The sequence below is a fragment of the Eschrichtius robustus genome, chromosome X (genome assembly GCF_028021215.1).
Source record: "Eschrichtius robustus isolate mEscRob2 chromosome X, mEscRob2.pri, whole genome shotgun sequence".
In the NCBI taxonomy this organism is placed as follows: domain Eukaryota; kingdom Metazoa; phylum Chordata; class Mammalia; order Artiodactyla; family Eschrichtiidae; genus Eschrichtius; species Eschrichtius robustus.
In genome coordinates, this window is record NC_090845.1 from 66,770,582 (window position 1) to 66,783,119 (window position 12,538).

The 12,538-nt window shown below is 42.9% G+C and overlaps 1 protein-coding gene across 3 annotated transcripts; it reads left to right on the forward strand.

The window, feature by feature from the left end:
• Window positions 1-7,394: 7,394 nt before the first annotated feature.
• Window positions 7,395-11,891, forward strand: PBDC1 (polysaccharide biosynthesis domain containing 1). Of its 3 annotated transcripts, none has more exons than XM_068533665.1 (6): window positions 7,395-7,500; window positions 7,594-7,659; window positions 9,265-9,324; window positions 9,826-9,966; window positions 10,920-11,031; window positions 11,360-11,891. In XM_068533665.1, the coding sequence occupies exons 1-6, from the start codon at window positions 7,474-7,476 to the stop codon at window positions 11,611-11,613; spliced, it is 660 nt and encodes a 219-aa protein (XP_068389766.1). In that variant the 5' UTR covers window positions 7,395-7,473; the 3' UTR covers window positions 11,614-11,891. The 3 variants fall into 3 exon arrangements, with proteins under 3 accessions (XP_068389766.1, XP_068389767.1, XP_068389765.1); XM_068533664.1 differs by having other exon boundaries at window positions 7,407-7,503; XM_068533666.1 differs by lacking the exon at window positions 10,920-11,031 and having other exon boundaries at window positions 7,403-7,503.
• The last annotated feature ends 647 nt before the right edge of the window (window positions 11,892-12,538 follow it).

Consider the following 12,538-nt stretch of genomic DNA (forward strand, 5'->3'; position numbering starts at 1 on the left):
ATTTATTTATTTTTGGCTGTGTTGGGTCTTCGTTTCCGTGCAAGGGCTTTCTCTAGTTGAGGCGAGCGGGGGCCACTGTTCATCGCGGTGCGCGGGCCTCTCACTATCGCGGCCTCCCTTGTTGCGGAGCACAGGCTCCAGACGCGCAGGCTCAGTAGTTGTGGCTCACGGACTTCGTTGCTCCGCCGCATGTGGGATCTTCCCAGAACAGGGCTCGAACCCGTGTCCCCTGAATTGCCAGGCAGATTCTCAACCAATGCGCCACCAGGGAAGCCCCAGCCTCCACTTTTGAAGTATGGAAACCAAGGCTCAGTGAGCTTCAGAGACCTGCCTAACGTCACCCAGACAGTAGAACTCAGGTGCCTCTGAAATAAAAGACGACATAGTTTAACCATAAACCATCACGGCCCCGAGGCTGATCAGAAGAGTAGGGTTGATCATTTCCAAGGAGGAAGTGATTTTAAATCTGGCCCAATTTCAGATCACTTGAACTGCCCCTGGTGTGTCTGGGGAGGCATCTTCTCTCTTAAACATGTATTCACAGGCAGGCACGCATGCACCACCCCCCACCCACCCACCCCACACACAGCCCAACTGATATGGGACAGATTAAGTCCCATATGATCCAGACTCAGCAGTTAACAGAATGATTATTTCCCTACCCTTACCCGTGAACAGTATTAAATCAAAATTCCCAGGATTTTCCTGGGAACTCAATGCATCAGAAGCTTCCAACCTTCACCCAAGGTGTGTTCACTTCAGGAGTCGTGCAGATCCCACCATGCCCCAAGGACAGCTTAGAACCGTTCTCTGTCTTCCCGTAATGCCCTGGATGTATTGTCATCGATCCATTCATCCAACAAATAATCATGGAACTCCTCTAATATACGTCAGCCACAGAGATTCCTTGGAACCCCTGTCATTCCAGTTACTACTGTCTTTTGTTAAAAATGATCAGTTTTAACGTAACAATATCTCCCACTAGGATGAGTGCCTTGTAAGAAGGTTACCGTGCATTATTCATTATCATATACCTAGGGCTTAACCACGTATGGGCACACCTCTGAGCAAGCTATCAAAAATATTGGAGACTGAATGAAAAATTTCACCAGGTATATACTGCGTCTAAGAAATGAGAAACACAAAGAGGAGGTAAAATATACATTTAGTGGAATGTAAATCCCACTAAGGGTAAAGAGACGGCGCTGCGTTGAAAGGTGGGATACCAAAAAGGGAAGCTCTTGTAACACCTAAAATCATCCTTTGCAAAGTAAACCAGGGTCTCTACACTCAGATAAGGATACATCTTAGGTAGGATGGCAAAATAACATCCAGCCCGGTAACGGGAGCCCTCTCTTCTCAGTCTCAGGTCTGCTTTAGGGGGCCCAGTCTGCCTATCATACTGTATGCAACACAATTCCTTGGCACACCAGGGACAGCGGAAGTGAGACGTGAAAGAGCATGAATATGAAAGCCCTTTCTTTTAGGAATAGATACCTTCTTCTCTGACTCACTGGACTGCGTTGCTTGTTTCTCAAAATACTAGAACTTCTGAGTCCCCAAAGACTACACAGGAGAAGGGTTGCTCCTTCCATACCTCTACATGCTTCTTAACTATGCATAAGGTTGCAGGGCCAAACTTGCCTGCCAGTTCCCCTAGAAATAGCAGATTTTATCTGTGAATTCTGTTGATAGGGTCCATCCCATATTTTGCAGATTCCATTCTTTATAAGACATTGCTGCTTTCAACTTTTCACTTCTTCTTTTTTTTTTTTTTTTTTTTCCTGGACAAGGAACCTGAATCGTCTCATGGTCCCTGGCACGGTATTCCGAAATCACGCGAGGCTTCTGACTTTCAGTTGTGCTGCAGGGGGCAGCAGGGAGCAGCCCATCATTTCTTTATACAGCTGCTTAATAATGATAAAAAACAATACAAAAAACATAGGTTCCATAAATTGAACAGGCCTCCTAAGTTAGGTTAGGTTCCACACCACATCATTAATCTCAGAATAACTCTACAACTTAGGTAGTTGTCGTCCCATTTAGTACTAAAAAAAGAAAGAAAGAAAAGAATGAGACCGCGGGCGAAAACACTAAATAGAGGTATTAAGACTTTAATTCAAGGTCTAAGTTTATCAATAGCTGGTGTTATGGATACTGAATGGTGTTTCTTTTTTTTAACAATTTAAACATTTTAGTATTTTTTAAAATTTGTTTATTTATTTATTTATGTTTTGGCTGTGTTGGGTCTTCGTTTCTGTGTGAGGGCTTCCTCTAGTTGCGGCAAGCGGGGGCCACTCTTCATCGCGGTGCGCGGGCCTCTCACCATCGCGGCCTCCCTTGTTGCGGAGCACAGGCTCCAGACGCGCAGGCTCAGTAGTTGTGGCTCACGGGCCCAGTTGCTCCGCGGCATGTGGGATCTTCCCAGACCAGGGCTCGAACCCGTGTCCCCTGCATTGGCAGGCAGACTCTCAACCACTGCGCCACCAGGGAAGCCCTGAATGGTGTTTCTTGAGTTTTCCTTCCTGAAAAGCAAATCTGTCCATCGGGTACGAAAAAGCAGTAGCTGGAGTCCGTGGCCAGCCTGGCAGCACTATCTTATGTCAGCACCCCTGGGAAGACTAAAGCTACTTTTGATGGTAAAGGGGTAGGTAGGAAGGAGGTGGGACTGTGGACATGACACAAAGCTTAGAGGGCCTTATGGAGACTAGGCAACGGCTGTGCCTTTCCATAAGGGAGAGGTATTGGTGGTGTCAGTGTCATGATATGAACCCCTGCTGGCCAATGCACCCCAAGACAGAGCAAGATTCAGGGATCTGTGAGCCCCCCGCCCCCGTCATGTCAAAAGGGACACAGTGCATTGTGTCACCTCCTGTAACAACTGTGTCAGGTTGGCCAGGATGGTATCCTAGGGGACCGTTGTACTTTCTCCTGGCCACAAAGCAGTCCTAGAATATCATCACCACTGTCATAGGCAACAACTTCAGCAAGATGGCACCAGCCACCTCTTTTACCTGTCCCCTGTTACAGTTGGTAAATCAGGTTTTCTGCTTTCACAGAATACTCTTCTCACATGATTTCTGACCACAGTCCCAGTTTTTTTCCTCCAAGAGTTTGGTCACAAGTTTCAAGGCCAACCGAGTTTGCTTTCCTGTCTGTAGTCCAATAGACAAAGAACCCGTAAGAACCATGCCCCTGAAGATGATCTGACTATGTTGCTACTCAATTCATGTTTAATATCTCGCTGAACTCATTGTCCTGCGACACCCTGCTTCCTACCGATTGTGGCTTCTAGACTGTCTGCATGAGCTGGACTCTGTTATTTTTTTGAGATGTACCTTGTCTGATATTACATTTATTATACATGTTGCAGATATGCTTGACCATAATGTGTATTATATAATTATTGGTTTCAGGGTTCAGGATTTATCCATTAAATCAAGTTTGTTCACGTGTTGCTCAAAACTTCTAAATTCTTATGAAGCTGTTGGCTGTTTGAGCTGTCAGTTGCTGAGAGACATGTTAAAATGTACCACTCTTTTAACGGATGTGTCTATTTCTGCTTGTAATTCTTTCAATTTTTGCTTTATGTATTTTGAAGCTATGTTACTCCAAGGTTTCTGGGACAAGCTCGAATCCGGGAAGGCATCCTGAGGTCACTGTTGCACTCCCTCCTGACCATAGAACACACCCTGTGGATATGATCACTTGAGAGGTCATGTCTAATATCCTGTTTTCACATGAAACAGCCTCATAAGATGACAGGGGTCAACCCCTGTAGGTATCATGACCCACACCTGTCACAGCAAACACTTTTATTATCCAGATTTTATATATTCATAGTAGAAGAACTTACACGGTTTCTGACCATAACCCTATTTTCCCTCCCAGGTTTTCATGACCAGTTTCAAGGTCCTTCAAGTTTGCCTTCCCCGTATAGTCTGACAGCCACCAAGACCATGTGATCCATATTTTCAGGGAGTGTCTACATAGCTTCACCACCTGCAAATGGCAGCACTCACCCAACTGCCTTGCCACTGACAAACTTATATTCAATAATGTGAGATGCCTTCCTCTACCCCATGACACCCTAGCTCCAGCAATTATAGCTTTCATCTTCTCCACACCCCTGTTATCCCTGGCATTACAGACACCTCAGCACCTTAGTCAGGATTGGTGATGCCTTTGGCTCCACCCATGGCATGTCTACATCACCTGCCTTAGAAGGAAGCTGAAGGTCAACTCAGTGGTGCCCTTCCAGAAAAGAGAGGGAATCGTCCCAGTGGGCTTCCGTCTCCAGTTTTCTTACCCCACACCCAAAGGCCTTTCTTTCCTCGATATAGTTCTTCAAGTCCACCACCTCTCCCCTTTTATGTACCGCCTTTTGTTCCTGGCACATTCCTCTTTCTCTTATTTTAACATCCAGCTACTTTGAGTCCATCTGAAACAATAGGTATGGGCACAAAGGCCAGTGCTTTTTTTCTGATACCTCTGCCTGGGCTGGTTCCTTTGCCCGGCAGTGGGAAAGGCTCTGGGTGACAGTTTTATCTCCTGCTCTTTGGGGGTACAGAAGCAGTTGGCTTTTCGAGTCTTGTGAGGACCCAATTCTTGGTCTCTGCAAGTATCTAAGGCTGTGAGTACTTGAATGGTGAGAAGTTCCCTTATTTAAAAAAAAAAAAAAAAAAGTCCTAACAAGCAAACCATGCGCATACTATACATCTTAATAGATTTTGTTTTAACTTAGAGGCAATGAATCTGCCCAAAATATTAGATAAAGCAAATTACCTAAGTGCTTCCTCAGGTAAAAGGTTACTTGTGTTTTTTGGTATTCTATCCATATGCACTTGTTATGCATTGATTTGGCCATCATTTGGGGCTACCCCTCCGTTTTCCTGTTGTCTACTGACCTCCTGGTCAGGCCTCCACATTCACTAACGTTTAGCATCCATCTGGATGACCCATCTTACATTCAGACCGCTGGGTTACATACAGAGTGCTATCCCTGAAGGATCATGTCCTCTAGTTTGACCTGGTCCCTGAAAACTTCCATCCATCTCCTTGTCAGACTGCTTCTCCCTCTCCTCCGAGCTGCTATGCAGGACTTCTCAAATCATTCTTCTCAAGACAAGACTTTAACACATTCCCTCTTGCGCTCAGCTGCCCTCTCGTGCTTCATAGAGAAAACAGAAAGCATCTGGTGGGAACACCTCAATTTCCTGCTTATGCTGCCTCTCTTCATTCCGTTTCTCTGGAGATACACCTAGCTCACCCTGCAGGACCGTCTTTTGTATAAGGCCAAGTCCCCAGTACACTTAATCGTCTCTAAACCTGACATCATAATTTAAAAAGTCCCTGAGGTTCCTCAAAAAATTAAGGATATAATTACCACATAATCCAGCAATCCCACTTCTGGGTATAGCTCCAAAAGTATTGAAAGCAGGGTCTTGAAGTGATATTTGCACACCCACGTCCATAGCGACATTATTCACAAGAGCCGTAAGGTGGAGGCAACCCAGGTGTTCGTTGACGGATGAATGGATAAATGAAATGTGTTGTATACATACAGTGGAATATTATTCAGCCTTAAAAAGGAGGGAAATACTGTCACATGGCAACACCATGGATGAGCCTTGAGGACATTATACTAAGTGAAATAAGCCAGTCACAAAAAGACAAATACTATATGATTCCACCTATATGAGGTACCCAAAGTAGTCAAAGCCATAAAAACAGAAAGTGGTACGGTCGTGGCCAGGGGCTAGGGGATGGGGAAAATGGGGAGTTGTTGTTTAAGGGGTGTAGAGTCTCAGTTTTGCAAGACGAAAAAGTGCTGGAGATCCGTTGCACAGCAACGTGGATATACTTAACGCTATTGAACTGTACACTTATAAATGGTTAAGATGGTACATTTTCATGTTCTGTGTTTTTTAACCTGAATTTTAGAAGGCCCCTGGACCTCATGTCTCTTTCTAGCTGCAACTCTTTGGAAGAACGTTGTATGGTCATTGTCATCTCTTCTTTAACTCCCACTCCCTTCTCAACCCACTGCCCTCTGACTTCTGCCTTCACCACTCCACTGAAACTGCTCTTGCTAAGGTTTTCAAGGACCTCTCCAAGTTTCTGGGCTGAGGGTACTCAACCCAGGGTATTGGACACTGTTCACCACTTCTTTCTGGAAGTTCTCTTATCGTTGGCTTCTGTGAGACTCTCCCTTGGTCCTTTGCTGATGTCTCACTGATAACTCCTTTTTTTTTTTTAAAGTCTTCTTTTCTTTCTTGCTATCCTCTCTTCTTCCTAAATAGTTCTGTCCTTGGCCTGCTGCTCTTTGTGTCTTTATAGTTCTTCATAGTTTCACTGGGACAGCTCAATTAAACCTGAAGTATCCGCTATCAGATTTATATCTCTGATTGGATCTCCCTCTGACTAGTCAACTCTATCTGAATGTCCCATAGGCTGTTCAAACTCAGCTCCTGAATTAAACTCATCATCCCTCCTCCTGTGTTCTCTAGCTCAATGGCGTTTATCCCCCAAACCTATTCTGAAACCTGGGAGTCATACTGGAACCCTAATTCTTCTTTATCCTCCATGTCCAATTAGTCAAAAAGCCCTATTGATTCCATTTCCCTTATTAATTCTCAACGTCCATCTCAAGTGTCAGTGCCTCAGCTGAGGTTTTTAATCACCCAGTGCCTCCAAGTTAGTCTCTCTGCCTCCAGTTTTGCCTTCCTCAAATTTATCTTCCAGAGGGTGCTTCAGTGACCTTCTTAAAACTTGAGTTTGATCATGAGGCTCGTCTACTTAAAGGCCTTCAGTAGCTTCCCATTGCTTCTAGGGTAAAGTCTCAACTCTCTAATATTCAGCATACAAAGCCCATCTGCTCCCCCAAAATCATGATTGATGACAGGCCCATGATCCAAGGTGACTAATTCTTGGGGAAGTTAGACACCAGTGGAAGAAGACGAAACCTTCACGGTAAACTTAGCATCTTACCAAAATAATTCTTCCTTGACCTACTATCTACTCCATTGCCTAGCTGCATGCCTGCTTGTAACTTAATCCGTGGTTGGGGTTATGGAAACTGTGTGTTGTGTCCCCGTCTGAATGCGCGTCCATGCACAAGTGGAGAATGTAAATTCGAATCTCTGCAGGGCACTCAGCGCAGTGGGGATGGGAATGTTGCATTATTTTAACTCAGTCTTTTCCCATGTTCATCGCAGATATTACTGACTGTTCAACCACCTCCTGACCGTCAAGCAGCTCAGAATATGCAACAAAGCCACACCTTCGCGCAAGGCGTATGAGGCGGGGCAAGGAAGTACTGCCTCCAGGCGAGGGAGGGTGCACGCAGGCGCAGCCGCAGGCGGATGAAAGCCACTCTTGCCGGCCGTCCGTTTTCAATGAACTGGGAACTGCCGAAGGAGCACGCAAAACGTCATTTCCGGAGAACTGGAGCCACGCCTTGTGGGCTGCAACATGGCGGCGACCGGTGGAAATGATGAGGTGGTGAGACGCTGCTCTGGGGTCGGGTGAGTGGGGAAGCCGAGCTGGGTCGAAACTCGAACTCTCCTTCCCCATCTCTTTTTCCTTTCCCAGGTTTCCGGGGAACTGGCGTCTGTGGCGCACGCTGTTTCTCTCCCAGCCGAGTCTTACGGCAACGATGTGAGTATGACTCACCCACAGTTTCCACGCACGCAGCTATCCTGGGATGTCTGCAGGGCCCGCCACGAAATTGTAACCCTCCTACCCAGATGGCTTCCGTAGACTCTTTCTACGTCTGCCAGAAAATGTGCCTTTCAATTAATTCTAATACTTTTGGTCCGCAAACACAAGACTAACGCCAATGGGCGTAGTTCCCAAACTGTGCTGTACTTTAGAGTTACCTGGGAAGCTTTTAAATATCTCGAAGTTCAGGTCGCAATCCATCCCAACTAAATCACAGTATCTGGGTGGTTAGAGTCAGGAATCAGTATTCTTAAAGGTCCCCGGGTGACTGCATTGTGCAGTAAAGTTGCACTGGCTTATGGTGTATCTGGTTTAGATCCTTAAGGAGAAAGTACATGATGTATTTTGAGTTATAAGACACACGGACATGAAAATAGTAATAACACTCAAATAATAATGTGATGTATGGTAGATTAGTGAATCAGGGCATAAGATCCAAAGGAGTTTAGCCAAAGAAGAAACCCCTACGGACCCAGACAGTAAAGGAAGACTTTGCTGAGGAAGTGGATATGGAACTGGATCCTCTAAGTGGACAAAAGGTATGGATTGGCAGCCAGGAAAAGGGCCTGGTCTAAGGCATGGAGGTACAAATGCAAATTTTTTTCTGGTGTCAGTGAAATAGATCCATCTAGTTGGAGTGGGAGATTCCAGTGGAACAGGTACTTGGTAAGGCTTATTATAACCTAGCCTGCTTCACGATATTGATTCATTTCTAAGTGTTGTAGGATAGGGAATTGGCTATCTGATGAACACAAATGATGATTATGGCATTGTACACTCTTAAAAGTGAAGAGTAATATTACTTCTGTTATCTTACTCTGTCCTCTCAACAACTCAGTGGTGTATGTGGGTATTTCAGTTTTACAATAACTTAACTCAGTCCTGAGAAGGTGATTTATCTACTGCTTTATGTAGTCTTCTACACTTTCACTAGCTGCTGGGAAAAGACAGCCAGTGGCTCATTTTGTTTATTAGACTGTGTAGGTAGCTTCTTTTGGTTGTCATAAAGACAAAAGAATTATTATATTGTCCAAACTTATTAGTCCAGTTTTTTTTTTAACATCCAGAATCTTTTATTGGTCACTTGTATGCCAGGTGCCAGCATCAACAAGAAAAAAAAAGGTGTTTCCACCTAAAAGAGCCCCTTATCTCTTCGTTTGCCTCTTCCTGTAGTGTTTCTCTCCCAACTCTGTAGATCTACAATCACAGACGAAGACAGCTACAACAAACACTCGATCAGGAGGCAAGAAAGCTATGGATAAATCCCTCCCAAGTACAGAAATATTAGTCAGCAATCACTATACCAATTGCCCAGAGCTTCACATACAGCCTCCCTTTAAGCCTAAGATTATCCCATTTTACAGGGGAGGAGGCAACAAGTTCCAAGAGAATTCAACCTTAGTCCAGTTTTTAACCTTTGACAGTAACACCAAGCTTGGTAGCCCTCTTGAGCATTAACTAGACATCCACAGACTTCCTTAATTTGTTCTCTAGTAGCAAGATTGGGTGATTTCTGACCTGGCGTTCTTCACTCCTTTGCAGCCTGATATTGAGATGGCTTGGGCCATGAGAGCAATGCAGCATGCTGAAGTCTACTACAAAGTGAGTTGACTGTCTTCATTGTTAAGCAGAATTAAACATGTAATTTCAGCATATTGTGCTCTGCTAATCACTATTCTCAGCAAGTTAAACAGTTGTGTTTTGGAGATAACTTTTATTACTCTAAGGAGAACTGGGGCATGGAAGTCAATTTTGCTTTGACAGTGAGGAGTTGTGCTTCTCTGCCCAGTGTTGTGTTGCTAACCCACAAAAGGATGCCTGGCCCACAGTAGGCACTAAATAAATGTTTGTTGACTGAATGAATAATCCACAGAGGGTAATAGCCAGACATTAATAGGGCCAAAGGGGTTTGAATTGGTGGAAGGGACTGTAGTGTATTATGGCCCTTTAAAATTATGTCATGATTTCATCTGGGACCTAGGCTGTCTATATTTTCTAATGAACTTTTCTGCCCTGAGAACCATGAGGATTTTCTGGGGAAGAGGGGACAGAAATATAGTAAATTAGAGACTAGCATCTTTATGTTGTCTTATTGTCTGGCAGCTGATTTCATCAGTTGACCCACAGTTCCTGAAACTCACCAAAGTGGATGACCAAATCTATTCTGAGTTTCGGGAAAATTTTAAGAAACTCAGGATAGATGTATTGGACCCAGAAGAGCTCAAATCAGAAGCAGCTAAAGAGGTAAGAATTCTCTCTTTTAAATATTGCCTAGCATCTGACCAATGACTGACTGAATACATTTTTATACATTTAAACTTTTGGGGGGTTTGTTTTAAGGCAAATACCTAAAGCACCAGGGCTTTTATGTAGTTGTAGTTAACTAATGTGTTACTAAATGAATGTTTTTCTGGTTTATGGATTTTTCATTTTCATTGAATCTATTTTTTTTCCTCTTTGATTTGGACCTTTGATCCTTACCCACCTAGCTCTTTCAAGGGAGAAGGAATAAATTTATTTATGTGAGTACTTTAGCCAGAAGGCTTAGATAGAGGGTTGGCAAATAGGGTACGGAGAGGTGTTTGGATTCTCTGGATTTAAGATCATATTATCACAGGCCGTGGATAATTGGAAAACTTGTGTTTTGCATTGCTTGCTTGATTACCTTATACTTTTACAGAGCACTAAAACTCTTATAGTTAGGAAATTTTTTTCCTTGAGGGTAGACTCTCGGCTTATGAGAAATGTAAACTTTTAACTCTAAGCAGGCTGTTACTGATCTTTGGAAAATTGCCTCTATTGGATGGACTTCTTTCTTAAAATTTAACTTTGTGACTTTGGGCCAAATTCCTGCCTTCTTTGTCTCATTTGTGCTTCAGTAGGGATGAATAACCATTTTGGGCTGAACTAGCCAATAACTTAAAACAGAGAATATACTTAAGAAATTAAAATTTAATTCTCTAGTCAAGGATTTAAGTATTTTATCAGATTAAAATATTGTTCATGTTGGGAAATACCAGCCTAAAGATACCAAAGATAACGCAGAAACTCATTGCTAGTGAAACTAGCAATCAGCTCAATTCTAGTCTCTTTCACTGTGGTTATTTTCCTTACTGGGGAAATGGAAGCCCCTCTCCTGGCCTGACTTCACCAGCCTCCTGCATTTTTTAGCTAAGATACCTTTTTTGCCTTTACAGAAGTGGAGACCATTCTGTTTGAAGTTTGATGGGATTGTAGAAGACTTCAACTATGGTACTTTGCTGCGACTGAACTGTTCTCAGGGCTACACTGAGGAAAACACCATCTTTGGTGAGTTTCTTGCCTCTGGGATTGTTTCTGTATAAGGAGAGTGAGGGATCTGGTTTTACTGATGAATCAATGACATGAATAGTTAGTTTGGGAATCATTTTATTTGTTATATCTGTAAAGATCATGTTACTGTATCTTGAGTAACTGTGAGGTAAGATAAGTATTTTCAGCATCATTTAGTATAGGACTAGAATTAGAATTCACATCTCTGAATCTTATGACTATACTTGAATGCTTTGCATGCTAGTTCAGCTTTGTCAATAGATTTCCAGTAGGTTTAGAGAAGTAACTGTGACTGGGACAATAATCAATTCTATTCACCTTTCAGCACCCAGGATACAATTTTTTGCCATTGAAATTGCTCGGAACAGGGAAGGTTATAACAAAGCAGTTTACACTAGTGTTCAGGACAAAGAAGAAGAGAAAGGAGCCAACAGTGGAGGAGACAAAGGAGCCAACAATGGAGGAGAAGAAGAGAAAGGAACCAACAGAGAAGGAGAAAAGGAGAAAACCAACAAAGGAGGAGAAAAAGAGAAAGAAGCCTACAAAGAAATCAACAAAAGTGGTGAAACAGCTATGTAAGGTAGACAGGGAACAGCACTCTAGAAGCTGTGATTCAACTGAGCCTACAAGTACCATTATGCTACTTGCACAGGCCCCTGTGGTCAAATGTATCTCCTTGTTCACTGGAAGGACATGCAGAAGGACATCTTTCTGGCCTAATCATCAGGAGCTGCAATGGTTGTTCTCTTGTATGAACTGGCTTGAACACTATTAGTGGGGTCTTATAGTTGATGGTTTCTTGCTTCTCACCACCAGTCAAGTAAGAAATTTTGTAAATAAATTTCTTTTGGTTCTTATGACTATATGTCTGTGATTGACTTTTAAAAGGTATTGAAAATTATTTGACACTTGATTTTTTTTTTAGGTACATAATCTCTTTGTCATGTCTTATATAAAATGATTTACGCCTATTTCTTAATGCTTCTCACTATTTCCTGTAGTGAAGTTCTCTCAAACCTGTAAAGTTGTACACGGTTTTGGATTAGAAGTCCTTACATAAGAATTGACTCTTGCCATTTGAGTGACTCTAGCTTTCTGATTTTATTTGATATATCTCTCAAAAGATTTGATAAATACTCCATGGGGATAACAGCAGCAGCCTGAACCTGTCACACTAGTGAACACAGCCCAGTTCACATTAAAGGAGCAGGAGACTGAACCTGCTCAGTACCTGCTTCTCTCTTGTAACCAAGTTGTTACCTAAAATATAGCAGAAATTAATAAATATAAAGCCTGGTAGAGTGGCTTTCCTTTTATAATGCTGTGGACAATAGCACACATTTATACATTAATACAAAATGAACATATTTCTAAATGGGATTTTGTCAGACTCCAAAAACAGACCAACTGATTTTATATGGGTAGGGGGATGTTCCTTCTCATCTAATGACTTTTAAGAGTGCATGTTTTCAGTTATCTTTACAAATGTATAGATTTGTGCATG

Coding starts and splice junctions, on each gene's coding strand:
- PBDC1 (XM_068533666.1), top strand. CDS start 7,474: ATGGCGGCGACCGGTGGAAATGATGAGGTG. Junction 7,504..7,593: donor CCGGTGGAAATGATGAGGTG/GTGAGACGCTGC, acceptor TTCCTTTCCCAG/GTTTCCGGGGAACTGGCGTC. Junction 7,660..9,264: donor CCGAGTCTTACGGCAACGAT/GTGAGTATGACT, acceptor ACTCCTTTGCAG/CCTGATATTGAGATGGCTTG.